The sequence below is a fragment of the Leptonotus elevatus genome, chromosome 5, assembly GCF_054856555.1.
Source record: "Leptonotus elevatus isolate MCC_2025b chromosome 5, RoL_Lele_1.0, whole genome shotgun sequence".
NCBI lineage: Eukaryota > Metazoa > Chordata > Actinopteri > Syngnathiformes > Syngnathidae > Leptonotus > Leptonotus elevatus.
The window spans coordinates 5,034,369-5,057,713 of record NC_141243.1 but is presented as its reverse complement, the minus strand read 5'-3'; the positions used below and the strand labels follow the sequence as shown (position 1 = coordinate 5,057,713).

General features: G+C 41.5%; 1 protein-coding gene across 1 annotated transcript in view; it reads right to left on the bottom strand.

The window, feature by feature from the left end:
• Positions 1–23,345, bottom strand: part of bmp1a (bone morphogenetic protein 1a) — a 41,721-nt gene that overhangs the window by 18,291 nt on the left and 85 nt on the right. Inside the window, exons 2-7 of the mRNA XM_086075695.1 lie at positions 22,593–22,968; positions 9,486–9,599; positions 8,144–8,269; positions 7,727–7,844; positions 5,168–5,346; positions 4,415–4,520 (exon numbers count right to left, since the gene is read on the bottom strand). Of these exons, the coding sequence (XP_085931821.1) occupies positions 4,415–4,520; positions 5,168–5,346; positions 7,727–7,844; positions 8,144–8,269; positions 9,486–9,599; positions 22,593–22,737 (788 nt within the window). The 5' untranslated portion in view covers positions 22,738–22,968. The remainder of the gene's footprint in view (positions 1–4,414; positions 4,521–5,167; positions 5,347–7,726; positions 7,845–8,143; positions 8,270–9,485; positions 9,600–22,592; positions 22,969–23,345) is intronic.

Here is a 23,345-nt window from a genome sequence, read left to right as displayed (position 1 = left end):
GGGTACAACATGAACAGCGCTCCCAATAAAAGGCACATACAAACAAAGGGTAGACAGTATAAAATAATTTAAAGAAAATCGATTTTGGGACATTTAAAATCAATTCTGAATCGTACTAAATGAGAATCGCGATTCTTATGAGAATCGATTATTATTTTTTTTGGCACACCCCTATCACACAATCTTAAAAAAATACAAATAAGGCAGCAATTTTTTTTTTTTATAAATACAACACGTGAAGGTGAGATAGAAACCCATTACGGCTTATCAAAGACTCCACCTAAGAAGAATAAAATTACATTAAAAAAATAGATATATTAAATAAATACTACTAATGCTATGTATCGCCTCAACAAACATATCTTCAACATAACTGAATTATTACTTTAGCAAAATAATTCCATAGCAGCAATATTATTGTTTGACTTTCAACACAGCATGAGTCTGTTTAAAAAAATAAAATAATTTTTATTATATTGTAGGGGCTGACTGATTAGGATTTTTTTAGGCTGATGCAGATACTGATAACGGTAATAAATAAATACAATAAAAAAAAAAGTTTTAGTCCCTTATAATTAAATAACTAACTAAATAAAAATGTGAATTTACAGGCAGTACATTTGAGTTTTTACATTACATTGTCCTTTAGTATTTGATGCTAGAGGAAAGAATCAAAAAAAAGAAGCTAATATCAGCTGGCCGATTATGTTGTGTTCAATTTCTCTTACGGTTTACACTCCATTGCTATTAATGCGCAGCGCTTTGTTTCAGCCAAAGTGCTGGATTGCTTTGAACCTGGCTGAGGTCTTGCTGAGGTGTCATTTATTAGATGCTCTGTGGCACAGACAGTCTTAAAAGAGTGGGCATGCGCCACAACTTCACACGTCGGTTTGTGGACTGCGAGCAGGATATTTTGGCTGTCATGCTTTTGGGCAGAATCTGGAGAGGAGTGAGGGGCACATTTGACACACACACACACACACAGGATGCCATGGTGGCGGTTCATCATTCACATGGTAGGCGGGTTGAATTAAGGTCATTTTGACAGTGGCAGTCATTTGGAATAGATATCCGATTTCTGTACATACCAAACGCTCCTCTTTAATATATGATTCTCCTGTAAGTCTAGACAGTAAAAAGAAAACGCAAGTCAAAGCGGATTTCACCTCCGTACTAAGTGGAGCGCATTCCTGACCTATGCGCACGGGGCAGGCGGGCAGCTCTGTGCATTGGCTGGCGCCCAGCCGCAGAGTGTGTTTAGACAAAGATTCTCTCTCTGCTTCCCGGAATCCGTTTTGCTCGCAAAGAAAAGCGAGCAGCTGATCTGAGAGGAGCCGCGAGCACCGGGAGACTCACACCAGGCACTGGAGAGACATTGTGGCTCTCGGAGAACAAAAGAGCGGCTAACAGCTGGTTCTCATATCGGACTGGGGTCGTGATGATCATAGTCCAGGCGCACTCATTTTGTTATTTTGAGTTGCGCGTGACCAGATATCAAATTACACCCACTCTGGCCACGCCATGTCAAAACCTTTTTTGCTTTAGGTAGAAGCCCGCATTGTTCGGAACGGATTGTTGACTGCAAGCTGCAAGCCCCGTTTGCTCTGTTTAAGCTATCCAATACAGGCAAGGGTCCCAGGGTTGTTTTCATATGGAGTGGATATAAAAAGTCTACACACCCCTGTCTGAAAAAAAAAAAAAAGGAGAGCAAGATCAATCATTTCAAAACTTTGACCCACCTTCACAGAAACCTGCGAAACACACCTGACACTATTTAAGCCGCATTTCTACACGCAACCAACAGAATTATTTGTGACTCTTACAAAAGAATTTGACACGTGTTAGAACGTCACTTTGTGGCGAGCTGCTTTTATGACTACAGCTGATGACTAAAAAGCCACATCTGACTCATTCTTCTTCCTACATGGCTATTTTGGCTCTGCAGTCAGTGTGCTCCAAATAAAGGAAAACGTGAGTAACCGGGCAGAAAAGATTTTTTATTTGATTCCGGTTTTTTTATGTTTGTACGGCGACTTTTGTTGTCCTAAAAGGTATGGAGGACCAAAACTGCCAAAAATAAAAAATAAATAAATGCGTAGGACCTTGCGTCTGCAGCATGAAATAAATAAATGTGAGAGTAGAGTGTTTTTATTGATTGATTGATAATGAATTCTATTCATATATTTGTTTTTGCATTTATTTCGACATAGATTTTTATTTTTATTTTTTAATCTCGTTTTTTTTACTTTTATTTATTTATTGTTGTTTCTATTGCCATTTATATTTTTATTTTTTTGTATTTAACTTTAGAATTATATTTGTTATATACGTTTTTTATTTTCACTTTTAGTCATTTATTTATTTATCTAGTCATTTATTTATTTTTATATTTGGGCAGTTTTGGTCCTCCATAGAAAGGAGCTGCAAATAAGATGTATTGTTATTATTATTATGATTACAAATCCAATAAGAGTGCTAGATCAAGAATGATGCCTTTAAGACAAGACAATGATGATTACAATTGTCAAAGCTGTTCCCATTTAAGTGTTTGTGTTTGAAGTGGTGAAGAGTTTCTGATAGTTTGGTTATCTTAACAGTATGCAGCTGCATGACAGAGGAAATGTATTTAAAGAGCAACAGCCAATCAAATACATCTATTACAACATGGAAAAATGGATGCCACTTTGTCAAGTTTGATCCGCTTTGGGCTGAATAGCTATTGAGTAAAAAATCCCCCCCGCCCCCTCCTCACTTTTCCATCTTTTACTATATGACGTGCACATACTCACAGCCAACAACGAGGCGCTCTAAGCGAGGCCATAATTACTGATGCGCACATAATTGCTTCAGTTCTTATACAGCGGGACCGGGTGAGTCGCTGAAAACAGGTTTTTTTTTCTTCTTCTTTTTTTTTTCTCTTATATATGAAAACTGTTTTAAGGGCAGATCGCCACAAACTTTGCACGGTTTCAACAATTATCTTCAAACGCGTATTATGTCATTAGAAACAAGCCTTTTGTGTTAGGTAATCATTAAGTATATCTTAAAAAGATTCTTAATCTTAATTGCTTACAGTAACTTAGAGTTACATCTGAGCCACGTTTGTTTGTTTTTTTTGTTTTTTTTTCAATCTTAACATCTTTTTTCAATTCCCTATCACTGTAATGTGATAGGTAAAGATGTTAAAACACCTTGAAAAATGAGTCTACGACCGCAGCCCCTGCGCTGCATTAGCGATCATTAAAAGCTCTTCAAAAAGCCTTTCACTGGATAACGAGGTGGAAGACCAACTTTTACGAGCGGCTGCGCGTAGCCCCTGAAAGTGGCAGCGTCGACATTTTGCTGCGATAAAGCCAGGCCGCTGTTGCAGCGCGGGGGCCGATGCGGCTTTATGAGGCCTGCCGCCACAAAAAAAGCGGCAGTAAAGCGGGAGAAAGGCCTTAATTTGAACAAGCTATGGGAAGTGGCTTGCACATCGCAAATACTTAATATATAGCTACGAAAAACTTGAAAGGCAAACGTGGCTCGTCCAGCTTTCGAGCTACGTAATGCGGGCAACAAGATGGACACGAGTGATTGGTGACGAGGTTTGATTTTACTCGGAGCTGCGCATGCTTTTACTGACAAGAGTAGGCACTTCTGTTCAAAATGTCAAGCGTCTTTACTGCTCTCATTTAAAAAAACAGTCGTTAGCTCATGTGGTACAATAATGACGGTGTTTTTGTCACCAACACAGCAGTGTGACAATTGCCTGGGGTGCTGCGTAGGGAGGGTGGTAAGGCCAATGCATTAGTTGAGGGGGGGAGGGGGGGGGGGCATAGATTTTGTTCTTTAAATAAAGATAACGTATTACTACTGTTGGAAACCCTGAAAAGGAGCCGCTGTCCAAATACGACATAAATCACATGAGTTAAGTGCGGTGCTGGAGGGCGATGCTAAAATAAAATCACAAAAGCAATTTCAAAAAAGAAAAAAAGAAAAAGAAAACACCGACTTTTCTAAAAGGTTTTTAAAGTAGCTTTCTATGTTATGTCACAAGCACTAAGAAAATAATCCGCATGCAGGACGAGGAGTGCGAATTTAAAACTTGATATCTTCAGGGTGGATTTTATTTTTGTGTGTGTGTGTGTGTGTGTGTGGGGGTGGGGGTGTGTGTGTGTGTGTGTGTGTGTGTGTGTGTGTGTGTGTGTGTGTGTGTGTGTGTGTGTGTGTGTGTGGCTGCTTTCGATCTAAAACTAACTGCCACGTACGATTGAGAGGACACCAACACATTTACAGGCATACTGTATAAAGCTATAAAACACGACGCGCAAGAACGGAAAACAAGATGATGGGTTAAAGGGTTGCTGAGGGCACAGCATGACTTGACCAAAATGTCAGGTTCCATGTGAGTCCAACATGGTTTGGCTCGTACCTGGAGAATGTATTCCGGGCGTAGTGCATGATACTGTCGAAATCGTAGACTTCGCCTAAGGAATCCACCTCCCCGGGCTCCATTTTCAAAAAGTTGTACTCCTGTCCTGTGAATGGGCAAAAGAAACTGGGGTTGAACTTTCTAATGTGCATTCACTGGCCACAACATTAGGTACACCTGAATAATCTAAATGAAGAGACCCAAAATTAGTACCGTGTCGATATTGATTTTCCTTTTTTTTTTCACTGTCAGAGAGGTTATTAACTCATTCACTCCCAGCTATTTTCACAAAACTATCACTGGCCAAATAGGATATACACTTGTCTTCCGACTAGACGGACCGGGTTCGAGTCTCATTTTTTTTTTTTGCGCTATTTCACATGGCCGGTAATTTGAGATAATTTGGCACCTTTTCAAAACGACCTATGTGGTCGTATTTATTGGAGGACTGTCTCGGCTGATCTCTTATACTCTGCTGCCACCCGCTGGCCGTTTTTTGTAATAACTACCATTGCTTTAAGCGACCTCTTCAGGTCAGAAGCTGCATCAAAGTCTTCTGCTCTAGCATTTAAAAAAAAACACACATTAAAAAACGTATAAATACGTTTTGGGGAGCGCAGGAAAAAGTATTAAAAATTTTGGGGGGTTTGAATGAGTTGCATGCATGCACAGAATGCATTTTTCAGAACCGAAAAAAAAAAAAAAGGGACAACACTCAACTCACGATGTTCTTGCCAATGTTTTGAAATGTACCTGGCTGAATGTTGTCTCTGATAATGCTGACGTGTTCGTCCCGATCGGGCCGCGTGTGTTCGTGCCAGAAGCCGATCACGTGACCCAGCTCGTGCACCACAATGCCAAACTTGTCACAGTTCTTCCCAATGGATATGGCCTGGGGGCCTCCTCCGCGCCGGCCCACGTAGGAGCAGCACCTGCCAATCAAGAGACACGCAGAGGCAGCGTTAACGGAATAAGATGATTCGTTTGGACTTGCCAGCTGTAAGCGAAACGAGGGTTCGTAAAAGCAATAAAAAAGGAGAATTGAGTTCTCGCATCGATATGCTCTCAATAACCTTTCCTCTACTTAATAGGGGAGCCATATGAGGAGAATCCATATGAGGAGAATCCATATATAGAGCGGTGACATTCATTCATTTATTGGTGTGCCGCCGCAGATGCGCAGGGTCCAGCGCTCCCTCTCTGCGTGACATTAAAAGGTTCGGTAAGGGTGTATGGAGGACGGGCGCACGCATGGCGGCCCCGCGAGCCAGACGCCGCTCTCTAATTACCACAAGGCCAGCCAGGCTCTCCTGAGACACGCCTTGAACTTTGCAAAGGACAGAGGGGGGCCTGCTGAATATGCGCCAGAGTCAGGCATTCCCGCTGCTAACCGCTGCCGCCCGCGTGGATAATGCCATCCCTGTTGCACCCGAGGCCGGTTACTAAAGCTAAAAATGGCTAGCGACGGTCGACTGGAAACAAATTCAGTCTGATGAAATGTGTCCGCTTTCCTGTTTAGAAGGCGGTGGCACCAGGTGAGAGGGTGTGACGGTCCAAAAGGTAGTCGTGTTGTCATTCAAAATAGTGCTTCCTTGACTTGTGGGTATCATTTGTTCATAAATGTACCGGTACTCGAAAATAAATTAGGGCTGTCAAAATTAAAGCGTTAAATCTGGAGATTAATTTTAATTCTTTAAAGCGTTACAAAAAACAAAAACAAAAAAAACAGTTAACTCAGTTTTATTTACTTCTTGTTACTGCCTGTAACCTGCAGCCAAACTCAACCACTGGCGCGAAGACGAACAAACATGGACGACAGTTAGTTTTACTTTCAGTTTTACTAGACACTTGTCGGAGAAATCTCAAGCAATTTGTGCACTTTACAAAGCTGAATTCAAATAGCATATTAGTTGTACGTCGTTGGCGTTCTCAGAACAAAATGGGGAAACTGCAATGAGATTATTTTTCAAAATTGTTCAGCATTTTTACAGAATTTTTATTACTCCCATTTTTTTCCATTTCAACTCAGCAATGTTGTATCCAAATTTTGCTAGTACTATGGCCAATCGATTATGAAGAAAATATTAATTACAATTAATATCATAGATGTAACTCTACTGAAACTGAATTCTAATTTAAAAAAAATTTGTATTATTGGCAGCAACTGCTGCTAAGAAATGCATACTTAAGAACTGGAAAAGTGTTGATCCACCGAAAGAAAAACACTGGATTAATGAACTTCTGCCATACTGTGTACCAGAAAATGTTTTATGTTCAACTCAAGGAAAACTAGCAGACTTTGAATCAACTTGGACTCCTTTTTTTGAATATGGTGACCCAGAACTTGATATGATTACAGATTGTTGATTTTTGTATTTTGTTTATTATATTTTATTTACAATTTTATTATTTTTATTTTGTAAACTTTTTGTTTCTCTTTGTTGTTGTATTGTTTTGTTTTTTGTTTGTTATTGGAAACCTTGAAAATTACAAATAAAATATTGGAAAATATTAATCACAGTTAATTTGGTAATAATTGAAATCTCTATGTTTTTTTTTGGTACAAAGAAAATGTTTAAACATGGAAATAAAATATTAAGACAAATACATTTATTTGAAACACTATAATTGTGCAAGTTCCTTATGGACCAAACAAGATTTATGAAATTTGTCATTTAAAAAAAATAAAAAGGTGCAAATATATAACAACTCAAAATTAGTATTAATAATATATATTTTTTATTTACGATTTTGTAATTGTGGAGTGTAATAATTGAAATTGTAATTGAATTTCGATTAATTGCACATATCACAACACAGAGCAAAAAATAAAAAAATAAAAATAGAACAAGCGAATGCTTGTAACTCGGAAATTTAATTCAAGGTACTGCTGTAGTCCTCAAATGAAAGGCAGTGAGCTTGTGAATGCGTTCTTGGCACAACAAACACCCCGTTGTGTTTTAAAGGGAAACGCTGAGCGGACACAGTGAAGGTCAATCAAATGAAGTAAACACGGCCGAGCGGAGGCTGCGGAAGTCTCCCTGCTGGGTTGCAGTGGGTGCGCAACACGCACGGCACGAGAGCTCAGTGACCGATGCACTGTGACGAAGAGATACCGGAAGCATTCCCGGCCACCGAATGGGCCGTCTCTCCGAGGACCGGCGGAAGTCTAAAATAACGGCTCACACGGCGAGACGAGGAACAGAGGAACAATGGCCGCCGAGCGGGAAGCGAAGGAACGCACATAGGCGTTAAATCATTAGCTGGGGCTGAGGAAGGCTGAGCAGAGCGACGAAAACCCCACTGACTCACCCACATGGTCGGTAGGTGAAGACAATGTAGCTCTCCTCCTGTGTCCTCTCAATAAAGGTCACACAGGTGTGCTTCTCCCAGTGCCGCATGGCTTGGCGGAATATAGCCCGCTGACTGCCTGGATAGGACGAGACACAGGGTGAGATCATGCGAGTTGGACTCACACGTTGCGGTGGCGGGAGAAGGATAATGCAGTCATTTAACCTTCAGCGGCTTGGTCGAAATCCAATTCGTTTTTACAAAACATGGCTTCCGCAAGTGTGATGTTTTTTTTTGTTTTTTTTTACATGACTTTTCTAGCAATAAGTTGTTTCTGTGCAAGCCGTTGGCTTTCATCGAGTTCAAATGAAATTGAAACATCTGTAGCACATTAAAAGCAAGCGTGATTATTTTGGCAAGGGGGGGGGCATAACTTACCACTGAAATTACCGCTGATGACATATGGAATAACACCTTCAGGCCAAACACGCTCAGGTCTGGACGTGGCAGCTCGTTTCCAGCGGCGAGAGCTTTGTCTGCTTTGACTGTTCTGATTGCTTGAGCCTGAAAAAGTAAATAAAAAAAGAGGAGGATTGAGAGAGAAGTTGAGCAAATTTATTCACCACAAAAATGCTATTGAATGAATGGAATTTTTTTTTTTGGGCAACAAAATCAATGTTTGGTGTGTTCTGAATTGTTGAAGCCATCTATTCTTTTTTTGTCTCGTATACATATTTCTTCAAAAATAAATTGTTTTTAAGGAACCCCAACTGTAATGACATGTTTGCTCTATATAATATATTTGGTTGTTACTAACATAACTATGGGTTTCCAGTTTAATGCATTTTATAGAAACTTTATTTGGACGTACGCCGCCATTGTTGTTTACGTCGCAACGCATTCAGTGCGTCGTGACGTAGGATGGCGGCAGGCTCTCTGCCGAGCAACGTGAAATGCGGATAAAGAAAGCAAGGTAAGACTCCGTAGCGTTCCTAAATGGACGATCGAAACTCTTGAATGTGTCTGGTGGCAGCTCCCAATCACAATATTGTTTCTTTAGGAACGCCACGAGGCTTACCTTTCTTTATAGGAGTTTCACGTCACCGCGCACTTGCGACGTAAAAAAAAACAATGGCGGCGTAAGTCCAAATAACGTTACTACAAAATGTATTAAACTGGAAATGATTTTTGAAAAATGAATCTCACAGTTATGTTAGTAACAACCAAATAAATGATATAGAACAAATGTCATTAGAGTCGGGGTTCCTTTTAACCTTTTCAAGACAAACGTAGGCGTTGCTTTAATATGACTGGATAAGAGTCATAATAAGCCTTCTTAAGTTAAACAATAACACAAAATTCAAATCAAGTCTCATCCTGCTGTTTTACAAGTATTCCTAAAACTACATCAGCACTTTATTTTTTTTTTCACGCCTTCACATGGCGGCCACAACATGAATGTACATGTTGGAACGTGCACGACTGTAGTTTATAGAATTGTGAATCCTACAGCTGTTGTCTAAACACCAGTTTTCCATTTCGGAACACTATTTACCTCAACAAAACCCAGCAATTACTGCTGCACATGGTCGTCCATTCGTAAATGATGTTTGTGGCTTTAAAAAACTTCTAAAAACCTCCATTGACAAGTTTTTGTTCAAAACTCTGCCGTAAACCGCCTGAGAAACCAACGCAGTGCTGCTATTTTTAATCGACCTACAACTATAATAGGAAAGGTCAGGCCAGAGCAGTTGCTTTAAAATGTTACTATTGTTTTTACCTGCGTTTGTGCGGTTAACGATCTGGACTGTTCTGGTGGCCAAATCTATGATTCTATCCACTTTAAATGATTGTAGATCTTCCTCATCCAGCGCTATGTCTCCCAGGAAGGCAACTGAAACAGACAAAAAAGAAGAAGAAGAAAAAAAAAAAAGGCACAGGTCAGATGAATGTGAAGTAGAAGTCGACATTGTGTAGCGCCTCTCGCCCGAGGCTTTTCCTGCTGCTCAGACTGAGTGGGCTGCATGGATGGCTTGTCAACATATCAAAAGGAAGGAAAAAAAAAAAACTTCATTGACTTCTTACTTGCTGTGACACGGAAATAGAGACGTGAGTGTTTGGTTAGCAGGAAGGTCGGCTTGTCTGGACTCCAAATTATAGGAGAGAAATGTAAGCAACATATTGGAGCGTTGAGGTGGAGGGGGGGGGCTCGGGTGCGGATTCGTGAAATGAAAATAAAGTATGAACTCAGAAACCTGGCCGTCCGCAAAATTAGCGCAGACGAGTTCAGACCAGATTTACTGGACGACGACATACTGCATGCTTGGATAGTTAACGGCAGCCATCAAATATGATGTGACACATTGACACTGCCTCCATGAAGTAATATGGGCCACCTTGAACATGTATTAGCGTTTTAATGAGGCCAAGGAGAGAGGAAAAATAACCAAACGGTCCCAATTTACGAGGAATGTGCTTTATGGGATTCCTTTACTAAATGCCCCATTTCTATGCAGGAAGGGCTCAGGGTTCTCTCCGCAGAGACAAGGCGCTCACTTTAACAAGCTTTTAACACCAGCACGTTTCCACAATTTATGGCTTGACTTGTATGCAGGCACCGGTGGGGGGAGGTGGCGGAGGGGGAGGGGGGTTGGGTTTAGGGGGTGAGGAGGCAACGTAGTGGCTCTGAGAGAGAGAGAGAGAGAGCGGAAGGCAAGAAAGATGGCATCGTACCCGCACAGCCGCTGTGAATAGAGAAGGCAGATGTGGAGCGCAAAGAAAATGACAGCCCTCTGCATGCGCGTTTCCAGGCTTGCGAGGTGAACCGGAGAGCAGTGAGCCGTTCAATGGAGAACTTAATGCCAGTTATTTATCGTGGTTTTATTTTTAACTTCAATGTGTCATCCCAGAGTGGTACTATATTTATTCAGATGTAAGCCAGAACCGTCAGATCTGTAGATAAATGAGGGTTTCTTTTTTAGCACGGCTAAAGAAGAGATATAAAGAAGAAGAAAAAAAAAAAAGCATGCTTCTCTATTGCCATTTGCCCACCAAAAAAAATGAAAGCTTGAAATTTCTTGCGGGCAGTAAAAAGTTGACAAGATACAATCACGACATCAGTTGAAAATGACATCAGAAAACAGTGACAAAATCATAAATGTAACACCCGCTCGCACCTTTGACCAGATATTGAATATTTTGTTTTACTGCAGCCAGGTTGGTATTGCTAATGAGAATCTGCTCTCTCCCTTGCATGGATAAATAAAGGTATTTTTTTTTTTAAACTAGTCCTTCTCAAATAGGGGTGACTACCAATAAGCTGCAATTGTACATCCGCTACAGTAGGTGGCAGCGGCGCTCTCATTTATTTTCTATGTCAAAAAAAGTAATTCTTTATTGTAAGTTGATATATAATTTGTGTTTGCTTTCTTTCATGTTAATAATGATACAATGGCATGCAGACATGCACTAATAGACAAATTATACGATTTACAGTCGAGGTGGAGAGTTGAAGAAGCGCAAAATGTTTTCTTCTTGGGGCGGGGGGGAGGGGGGCTACAGAAATTAATTGAGAAGCACTGGTTGCCACAACTCAGTTTTTTTTTTTTTATTGCGACTAGAGCCCCTATCCAGCCTGTTTTCGATGTCTCCCTCCTCCAACACACCTGAATCAAATAATTAAGGTCATTATCAGGCTTTTGCAGGGCTTGCTGATGAGCTGATCATTTGATTTGGTGTGTTGGAGGAGGAAAACAAGGAAAACGGGCTTGATAGGGACTCTCTGGGAACGGATTTGGGCACCCCTGACTTAAACTCCAATGGATTGTTTTTCAGTAATCACGGAATGAGTGAAATCAAACTTAATGGCATTTTCCCCATGGCTACTTGGGCAGGCTGACCTGTGTAAGATATATTTAAAAAATGTTTGGATCTGATCCTTGAGTTGTTGAAGACTGTGTTTTCTATATGTTTTATGGAGATCAGCTTAACTCATTCACTGCCATTGACGGCTATAGACGTCAAAAATTAATTTGAACTATTTCTATTAGTTTAAAAAAAATCCACTTTTGTTAACAAGAGTATGAAAACCTAGAAAAAAAATGTTTTATTGTACATTTACAACAGATACATTTGTGATTAATTGTGAGTTAACTATTGAAGTCATGAGATTAATTACAATATTAAAAAATGGAATCGCGATTTAAAAAAAAGAAAAGATTAAAAATTAGGGACGTCAGGCGATTAATTTTTTAAAATTATAATTAATTGCATGACTTCACTAGTTAACTCACTATTAATCACACATTTTATATCTGTTCTAAATGTACAATAAAAAAAAATCTAGGTTTTCATGCTCTTGCTAACGAAAGTTAACTAATAGAAATAGTTCAAATGAATTTTTGACGTCTATAGCCGTCAATGGCAGTGAATGAGTTAATAATAAAGTTTTAGCAAAATGGGCTGAAAATTCTGACTGATGGAGTCCTGTGCTTGCACCAGTTGATTTTCAGCTTTCTGCTGTATTCCACTGAGCTTTTTGCTTCATTTGCGGTATTGCGGAAGAAAACTTTCAATTTCCCGTGGACCAGTCAATGTGTAAGAAACATTTCAATAGAATGATCACTGAAATCTATGACTGTTCAGGCAGGGTACACGGCATGAGAAGCACAACAATGTGCAAACTGGCAGAAACCCGCCTTACAGACGACTCATTGGTTTAGTCATCTTGCGCCACGTTGAAAAAATAATTAGGTTTTCATTTCCTTGTAGAACCATCGCTAAAGCCTTTGACAAGATTGTAACCTGTCGGGAGCAGACGGGAAACCCAGCCCGAGGGGTGTTAAGCCTCGTGTGTTCCGACGGCTTTTTTAAGAGTCAAGACTCGTAGAGGGATGCACGTGGCTGAATCGCGGTGTATTGAGAGGTGTAGCGGCTGATGGCAAGACCGGGCGTGCGCGGGGCAGGCGTGAATTCCAGAGGTCCGAAACGATCTTTCATCGGAGTCACACTACTCACGATCGGCGCTCATACTGACTGATTGCTAACATGACAAGAGGAAGCTACCAGATGACAGAAACTGACATGCTATTGTTTTTTCTTCATTTTGATTGGATCCCTAGAACTGAGCGTTAAAAAGAACAATCTGTCCTTTCCTTGCAAACGCAAATCAGAACAAAGACAATCTGCTGGCATTTGATCAACGACTCGAAGGAGAGGGCGCATCCTGTCACGTGTTAGGTCAATTTGCACCATGTCAGACATGCTGTGCGGAGGCGCAAGGCAGGCGGCCCCGAGCACTGCGAGGTTCACGTCGGGCCGCGCACTCCGCCCGCGGCCCGAGGACCGAGCATCCGGCACGGCGCCGGGGGGGACGCCTTCCCTAATCCGTGGTGTCGTTGTTCTCAGACAACAGTGGAGGTCGAAGCGAGCGAATGAACAGCATCGCAACTCATTTCCCTCGGGCACAGCAGTCGTCCCCGGAGAACGCAGTCGCAGGTTTGATGGAAAGACTGGTCGGGATTTGAAAATAATCCCCTTGTCTGCTGGTTTGAATTATCCACAGACATGATTTTTGGGCATCTTTTGAACACAACTCGGGCTGGGATTGAGGACAGGCTTTGGAGGAAGGTGGTAAAGCCATCTCGATACGAAGCCTTCTAATGATGATAAGTGATAAACATAAAAGGGTCATGTGTGACAGATTAGAGTCCTGCACAGATGGCTTCCCACACATTAGCTAAATGACAACAGCTGTGTAGTTATAATACTAATATCAGTACAGGTTGGCAGTACTCCTGCTAGTCATTTGTTCCGGCGCCAGTTGACATACCTTCTTTTAGGTAAAACACAACACAACATTCTGATTCACGCCATTTAACTCAACTGAAGTCATTGATTTTGAAAAACACAATTTCAGCCCCCCCCCCCACCCCCCACCCCAGTTAATCTAGACCGTCATAATCCCTCTCATCTCCGTCGCTTTCCTCCCCTCTCATCTTTCATCACATTCAGTCAGATTATACGGCAGATCCCAATCAAATTAATCCCATTGATTCATATGACGCCCGAGCCGCGACCTCGGCGCTGTCAAACACACCAGGGTTCCAAATGAATCCCCTCCCCTTGAGCGCCAGACCGTGACATCTGCCACTCAAACCCGCACAAACATCAATACTAACTAAGCCTGCGCAGACCTGACGCGACGAGCGGCAGCCTACATTTAGCAGGACTGCGGAAACCGCTGCGCGACTTGGGAGTCTTTCCGCACGCGAGACCAAGCGACGAAGGACGAGAACGCCAGGGCAGCGTGCAAGGCGGGGAACGCATCACAATGCCCTGGCGCCGCCTTTCACGGCCTGTGTTTGGTAACAAACGCCGCATTTGAATCTCAATGGAAGCCAGCTGTGTATTGCGTTAAGGTGATTACCATTTGATGACAAGTGTAAGGATCGCTTCTTAGCTTCCGTTCCGTAGCGGCTCCTGGCGAGTGGAACCAACGTCGCGGGTTAGAGATCCCAAGTGCAATGCGAGAAGCGTCGCCAGACGCCGGCCCCGACTTTTGAGGAGCACCCGAAAGATCAACGCGAGTTCTAGAATTTTCTTGTGCTGCCAACGCAGAACAGAAGTCTAATGATTATCATCAGAGAGCCTAAAATGTGATAAGATAGTGAGTTATTTATTATAAACTGCCATTTAAAATCGCCTAAAAGGCTATTGGAGATTTTGCGACGCAGACAGTTTGAGTGGAAGTCAATCTTAAACATTTCTTGACAATAATATGTTATATGTGAGCTCACTAGTCTAAACATGACATTCTGATTAATAGTACTTTTGTGGAATAAGAGTTTTGAAGCAAAACCCATCTCAGGGGGGCGGCCATTTTGCCACTCGCAACCAATCACAGCTCAGCTTGAGCAACATTGATGTCATCTTCAGTCGACAGCAAGTGGCAAAATGGCCGACCCCCTGAGATGGATAAAAACGCTGGATTTTGCCGCTTAACTCATATTCCACACACATAATATGAACCAGAATACCATATTTAGACCATTATTATTATATTATTATTATTATTGTCAAAAAAAATTTGGGGGGTCCATGAAAAAAGTTTTGATGTTGAACAACTTGGAAGTAGAACTCGTGTCATGAAACAGATTGTGTTGGAATTTAGACGTGCCACTGGACCTGCAAGGTAAATAAAGCCCATCCCTTGCACAACAGCACTCTGAAAAAGTCATGCATGCCTTTTTCAAATCTCAGCTGGATTACTGTAATGCACTTCATTTTAGAGTCAGCCAAAAATGTGAACTGGAGCACATAACTCCGATTCTGTCCTCCCTCCACTGGCTGCCTGTGAACGTTAAAGTTCATTTTAAGATGTATTTTTTGTTTTCAAATCTTTAAATGGTCTTGCCTTGCATTATTCCTCTGACCTGCGCCTTTCGTTATGCTCCTGACCGGAGCCTCGGGTCATCTGAGCGGCTACTTTTGGAGGTACTGAGGTCTGTTGTAGGAGCTCGGCGGGAAAGCAACTTTTCCAGTCCCACGCTTTGGAATGACATTTAAAAAAAACTCATCTTAACTCATTTGCTCCCCAAAATTTATGAACACGTTCTATTTTAAATATTGCCATGGTCCAAAAAACGTATTTAGATGTTTTTTTTTATGGGGGGGGGGTATGCAAGAGCAAACAGAAGGCTTTGATGCAACCTCTGACCTGAAGAGGTGAACCAATTGGTCGTTACATGAGCCCTGAGCAACTGTGATGTCATTTTCGGTCGTCAGCAGTCGTGGCAAAATGGCCTCCGCCCCAAGATGGATAAAAAGGGGTGGATTTTGCTGCTTAATTCATATTTCACACAAAAAAAAACATTAATCAGAATACCGTGTTTAAACTAGTGGGGCTGTTTAGTAAAGAAATCTTTTGGGTCGAGGTTCCCTTTTAAGTATTCAAACCAAAAACATTTAAATACGTTTTTAAAACTTTGGCCTTCACTCCCCAAAACGTATTTATACGTTTTTTTGTTTTTTGTGCTAGAGCATACAGAAGGCTTTGATAAAGCCTCTGACACGAAGAGGTCGCTTAAAGCAATGGTACTTATAACAAAAAACGGCCAGCAGGTGGCAGCAGAGTATAAGAGATCAGCCAGGGCCATGTTGCAATAAGCTCTTTTTGTCAGTGTTTTCAACAGGTTTGTGAATAATGATTAAATTCAGCTATATTCTAATGCTAATTTCTGCAAAATGGAAACAGATACAAATATACTTTTTTTCCTGATGAAAGAAGAGACTCTAATCTTTCTTTTGGTAGGTTCCATGTTTTTTTAGTAATAGAACACAATATTATGTGGGCCTTGCGAAATCAGTCAAAATCCAGTAAAACAGCCCGGAGCGAAGGGGGTTGCTTCAGTGAAAATGTCTGGGAGTGAATGAATTAAAGCCTCTTTTCACTGCTTGACTTTGAATTTGGTATGAGACCGCCTACACTTACTTGTATGTTATTAGGGCCCGACCGATTACTCGTCTGGACGATTTAATCAGCTGATAATAACTATTAGATTTAAAATCTGCAGATTTTTGCCCCCTTTTTTTTAACTACAAGATTAATGACATTCAAATACACCCCCCCCCCCTCCCAAAAAAGCTAAATAAAAGTAAATAACGATTTTCCTTTCTGTTGTAAAAAAAAATAAACAAATACTAAGGGACAAAGGTTCTTCCTTTAATTAATATCTTTACTGTTTAAAGCATTAAAATACTTTAAAAAGGCTTATTTTATTAATTACATTTATTTAATTAATCTGCTAATTGATCTCCAATTGAAATCAACATCTGCTTAAAAAAAAATCCACATCTGTTGAGGCCTTGTTTTTATTATTTTGAACTTCTCTTTATGTCAGACTTATTTGTGTACAGCACTGAGGTTGCTTTTAAAAGTGCTCTGCAAATAAAGTAGAGTTGCGAATCATGTAAATGTGCCAGTCCACTTTATAAAACCATCAATTGTGATTTCCTCAGCAACTGCTTTGCTTGACATTTCCTAACAAGGGGAAGAAGCAAGCCAATTTGCTGATCTGCTGATTTGAGAAAAGGTGCACGAGGTATAATTAGAAAAGAAGCTGCGGCCACAGTCGGCGATTCAAGTCATTATCTTTGCAAAAGCCTGAAGTCTCATTCGCCGCGGCTTGAGATGAAGGCTGTCACCGCGCCGCAGCTTCCGTCTTAATGACGAACGCGAGGAGCGACCCAAGCCGCAAAGGGCAAGCAGCGAGCGACGACGTTGCCTTCAACATGTCACACTACATGGAGCTCATTAGTCGATTGGATTTCACAGCCCATGGTTGCCGATGCGCCTCATAGCCCGAGCAAACCCCTTTTAATGACTCCTCTGCTTTGTTTGGCGCTTTCAAAGTCGATGGCGTGCGTCGCGAGAGCAGGTCCGATATAGATTGCAGGAATTTGACATTTTGATCAGCACAAAGCGTTTTGACAGCTCTCATCAGTTCTTTTCGCCTCGAGGGTTCCCGGCAACGGCATGGAATAGTTTGAATGAAATCAACAGTAAATAATGAAGAAATAAGCTCACCGTTTAAGTAAGCTAATTAGGCATCCATTGAGCCACTTAAATGACCCCCCCCCCAACCCCCCACCTCCATTCCAACCATCCGAAGCATTCGTTGTTGCTTAGGCTCCGCACTCCGACTTGCTACTAATGTGATGCTTATTACTTAGCTCTGACGACAAACATTGTTTCCGACTAATGCACCGAGGCCGTGCCAATAGCCGGGCCCCTAATCACCTGGACCCTGCCGAGAGAAGTGGCAGGGGTCCCGACGTGTAAAAGATCGCCTCTCTCGGGCTCTGCGTTCCATGATAAAGGAAAACGCATCTGCTTAAGTGACGCTTGAAGGGCCCGTCGTCGCGTTCGGCAGACAAGCCCAATCGCGTCAGCGGAGCGCCGCCGAGAAGCGCAGCTGTATTGTCATCGGTTTGGAAAGCCGCCTCGTTTCCGCACGTGCAGTTGAAAAACGGACATGCGCGCGCTGCGTCTGCGGAAGTGACATCATATATGAGAAGGGAGTGTGCAGTTCCATTTTTCGGCCACGCGTGGCAGTAGCGATTCGCAGTGAAATTTTCCGCATTGAGCCATTTTCAGCAGTAAAAAGTTACTCTTTTTATTTTTATATACTTCATTCTTTTTCTTGCACAGCAAATAACTTTAAAACTCATTTTAATGTACTTGCGGTCGACTGAAGATGACATCACCTGTGCCGAGGAAGTAGGTGACGGCCAATCATGGCTCACCTGTTTTCTGGGTTGGGTCAGCAAACAGAGCCATGATTGGTCGTTACCTACTTCCTCGGCACAGGTGATGTCATCTTCAGTCGACCGCAAGTGGAAAAATTTGTATTTAAAGGTATTAAATTGTACATGGAGAATAATCAAAGCATCCCTTTAATAAAAACATACAGTGATGACATAACAGTTTTTGTGTTGCACCTTCTGGCGTGACCGCCTTGACCACCTGGGGGCAGTATAAGACAGACAGACGTCTCGACTGTTAGCTCAGTACGATACTAATAGTAGTCATTCTTCACAGAGGATAAAGAATATATGAATGTAAGTGCAATTTTAGTGTGACGACAGTTTTGGGGTGAATATGGTTTAATTGGTAGAATGCATACTCTATTGATCAAAGGATCTGTGGTTTGGATCCTGTTACTGTCTGCTGTTGAAGTGTCCTTGGGCAAGACATTGAACTGCCTCTAGGTGTGCATTGCAAATGACAATGTGTTCTCAATTGCCTTACCTGGTTAAACAAAGGAAATTAAATGAATTGCTCGCCCTGTTACTGTCCAATCTGTTGTTAAAGCACAGCAACATAGATGCTATTTAGCGTTAGCATTAAGCTAGTGGACTGAAATATGTGTTGTGTTTTAAATTCACCAGGCATAATTTTTGTTTTATCTTAAATTTGGCGGTAAACTTGAACTGGGAGTGGCAATAAACAGCTTGGAAGCCTTTTTCGTATAAATGCTCATTAATTGTATCTTTCAAAGCCATTTGAATCACTGCCACTATACAGCGCTTGTATTTCAAGTCTGTGCTCTCAAGTCAAAGCAAAAGAGAGAAATCGGTTGAATGATGGCTCGTATCAAAATTGTAAGTCGAGTTCTTCTCAAGACGTCATACGGTCTGAACAAAATTGAGGTGCTGGCGCTTCCCTGGTAAGCATATCAAAAATGTGTTGTCGCCTCACACCACTTTTGTTCTTGACATGTGATCGTGAGATAGCGATAGTGAGGCAAAAGTGTGAAAAAAAAAAAGAGCAGCTGCCATCTTAATGGAACACCTGGCGAAGTGGAGGGTTTGTGGTGGGTGGGTGACGGGCTAAGTCTAATAATATGCTCCTTCCTATAGGTTCCGAGTCCCGTATATGAAGCTGTGGCTCCGGTAGAAAGATTTGGATTATTATTTGTGTCTGCATGTGCTGAAAGATAATCGCTGGCATCTGGAGGAAAACATTTCCGGAAACATCACTTTTCGGAAAAAGAAAAAAAAAAGAAGAAGAAAAAATGGCATGTTTGTTGAGTAATTAGCAATGCATCCTCAAAGACAGCGAGCCATTTCCAACACTTTTGAATTGACCCTTTACGATCAATTTGTGACATAAAAATGCAATTGACCAAATTTGGACATTGCAGATTTTGTCCAAAAGCCAGCGTTGAGTGAGCACACGAGATTTTTCAATAAATACATCACACCGTAAGATGCCATAAAGCCCGACAGACATGATAGAATAACCACCAAAAACTTTATGAAGTCACTGAGAGGAAGTTTTTAATGGAGAACATTAAACATAGTGTGACTCAAAACAGCTGTTTTTTTTTTTTTTAAATAGACCCCAAAGGGGAAGAAATGCAGCTGTTGTGTTTGAAAAAGACCAAACCAGGTCGAGCGCTGACCGCAAGAGGAATGACATAAGTCACTGTTTGTCTGGCCTGCACCTTCCAGCCCCGCTTTCCTTTGGCACAAGGTGAATGACCTACAGTCAGCGCCGGCAAGTCCGAGAGGGGGGGGGGGGGGGGGGAGCAGAGCGCCGAGGGGCTGAGAGAGGCGAGAAAACCAAATTTCAGAAAAGAGGAAAAAAAGAGGAGGAGGGCTTCGGGGGTCAGCCAAAAAGCTTTTGTCAAAATCAACACATAAATATTAAAACAAAATATTTTTAAAAGATGCTTTTGTCCAGGAAGAAGTTGGGAGTGCATGTGAGTGGTGTTTCTTCAACAGCAAAAAATGACATCGCAGCACTTTGTCGATTTTTCCGCAGGTCATTTTGACAAAACATTCTTACTAAGTCATGATCATCACCAAGCAGAGCTTGTCTTCTTCTCATCTATGTTTCATTTTGAAAAGAAGCGGATCCACAATAACCTCCGTCCAGTCTTAAATGTCTCCCTGGGTTCCTGCCAAGTCGGACTTCCACGCGTCGGCTTCCCAAAGAGACGCGTGGCCCGTGACATCGGTTTTCGCACTGCTTTGGGACAAGCGATGCCAATTTCATCATGTCATCTTGTCATTTCATTTGAAAAAATTGACAAACGGAGTAGACAAAAACAAAATGTTGTGTCGAGAAGAAAACGGATATTTGGCTTCTTCCGTGTAGGAGACCTAAAAAGAGCTCGTTACTCTTCTTACAAATATTTGTAACCTCTTTGGTGACGTTTTCTCTGGAATGTTTATTTGTGCACCAAAAAGAAGCATGAAGAAAATGCCCCCCCCCATTTTTAAGCCAAGACGGCTATTTATAATCAGTCGAAGTGAAAGCTGCACTTGAACGCTGTGGCCTTGTTGAAATGTAGCGTGAAGAGTTTTGTAAGTTTTGCTTCAACAAGACCAATAGGAACTTCAAAACTTTTTTGGGGCGATGTCGGGTTAGGAAGAGATTTCATGAGACGTGTTCCAACAAAATGAGCTGGAGTTCGGTCTTATTTTTAGATTGGTGATTTTGTTGCGATGGCTGTTCTTAAGCGCAGATTGAGCACCGTATAGGTGATTTTTGTATTGAACCACAAAAACATGGCGTGATTGTCATGGAAGAAGCGGATTGCCACAAATAAAGGGAAAAGGGGCAAGATTAAATGAGAGAGTGTGGATAACTAAAGAGGCTGTTTTAAATAATCTATCGCCCCATTCACCACATTCACACGACTCTAAACTACATGTTAGTTCAACCATTAACTCATTCACTGCCATTGACGGCTATAGACGTCAAAAATTCATTTGAACTATTTTTATTAGTTTCACATTTTCTTCCACTTTTGTTAACAAGAGTATGAAAACCTAGAAAAATTTAGAACAGATTTGTAATTAATCGTGAGTTAACTATTGAAGTCATGCGATTAATTACAATTAAAAAATGTAATCGTCTGACACCCCTAAAAAAATTTTTTAATTAGAGGCATCAGACTTTTACATTTTTTTATTGTAATTAATCACATAACTTCACTAATTAATCACAAATTTTATATCTGTTCTAAATGTACAAAACATTTTTTCTAGGTTTTCATTCTCTTGTTAACAAAAGTGGGAAAAAAAGGTTAACATATTTTTTTTATTTTTGACATCTATAGTCGCCAATGGCAGTGAATGAGTTAACATTGCATCCTCAAAGAGCACGTGTGGAATTGACCAATAGCATTTATTTATGGGAGGAAAAAAAGAGGAATTTTACCAAATTGTGATTTATGAGCTGTCACCCCGATGCCAGCGATAGGAAATAATATTTGAGTTTCATTGTAAAATATAAAATAATAAGGCCATCCAATTAATTAAAATCTGCCAATTTTTGCCATTTTACTTTTTAAACACATGAACACATTACAACGTTAATCAAAAGGGTCAACAAAGTGTAAGCAGGTGGGTGTCATGACCGTCCTCCATCTCTCAAGGCATTCTAATGAGATGTCAACTGCATCACAAATGACAATAGCATCCACCCAATAGTCTGACGCTGACATGACACAAACACAGCATCATTAACTCGGCAGAACAGGACATCAAGTACCATATTTGTGCGCAATCACGCATAAAACAAAATTAAAGAACGAAGCAATAACAGGAAGCAGCCTCTTCGCCGGCTGTGAACATCTGCAGCCTACCTTGGTTGTGTTTATACAAAGCTACATTACACCCTTTTTTTTTTTTGGGTGTGTGGGGTCAAGGGTGTCACAGATGAAAACATCAGATTGGTGGTTGGATGAAAGTTGCGCTTTTTAGCCAGCTGACACCTCAGAAATGGTCACTTTGAGGACATCGGAGGTCAGTGTAACAAGAATACTTACAGCAAATGGAAAAAAAATTAAAAAAAACAATCCCCCAAAGGGATTTGGCAAAATGGGGGAGTTCAGAGTGCAGGAAAAAGATTATCATGACAACTCAAGATGCGCCTTGGCCAAATATGTGAGTCTAAGCAGGCCTAAGCACTGTCCAAAAAAATATATTATTTGTATACTGACACCATCCAGAAAGGGAGCAGACATGGTTAAATGAAGTTTTTCCCATCATCTACATTGAGAAAAAAAATTGTCGGCTGCAACTTTTCAACCAGCACAAACTTTTTTTTGACTGAAATGCAGCCTCAGATCACCTCCCTTTAAATGTTTCAAACTATTTCCCTCAAAACAAAACAAATGCACACAATGTCCCTTGGAGCCTTTTCCCCAACTCCGTCGCTCAATGTCATCTCCGATCTTCCCCCCCCCCCCCCCCCACCCCCCAACAAACACAATCGTGGCACGTCCACGCAAACGAGGCAAATTTCTGCATACAATTCCGTACACACGCCAAAAAAAAAAAAAAAAAAAATGTACGTGAAAACCTAACTCACCAGCTTTGCAGGGATCCTTGTAGTCGATCGCATCTGATGTGGCAGCGGGCTCCACGAAGTATCTGGGTTCGATCGCCTCCAAATCGATGGCCAGTATCACACCGAGGCAGGCAATGAGAAGCAAACATCTCGCCGCGAGATCCATGATTGTGCTCGGGGAGACGGCCAAATGCGAGGGATAAAGGTAAAGGAAGAGAGGGGACAGGAAGAGAGAGAGGCAGAGAGAGAGGGAGAGGGAGAATGGGAGGTTTTTGGGGGAAACGAGATCCCTCCGGAGGGCGGGTTTAATTCCAACCTCTCTCCGGTGTCTCCTTGGTTCGGGGGCGGTTCAAGTGATTGCCGTCCTCCAGCTGGAGCTCCAGGCGACTGCCGAGAACTGCTTGAGAAACTTTGATGATATGGCAGCAGCTCGTCGGGGGGCGGCGAAAAGAAAGCCCCCCCTTTTCATGATTATTTTGAACCCGGGTGCATTTTTATGGCTCTTACATGGTCCACTGGCCATAATGTCGTGTAAACGAGCGATTTATTTGCACAAATGAGTGAACGCCAGCCACCATTGTGTCCTCCGTCCTAGCTAGCTTGCTTAAAATTGTAGCACTTTTATTTAGCTCGTAGCTAATTGTAGCACACACACACACAAAAAAGCGAACATTTCAAAACGGCGTGTAGATGAAACAGAACGAACAGGTACACTTTGTTTTCATTTAAAGTTATTTTCATTTAAAGTTAACCGAAGAAACAAGAGTGGAATTA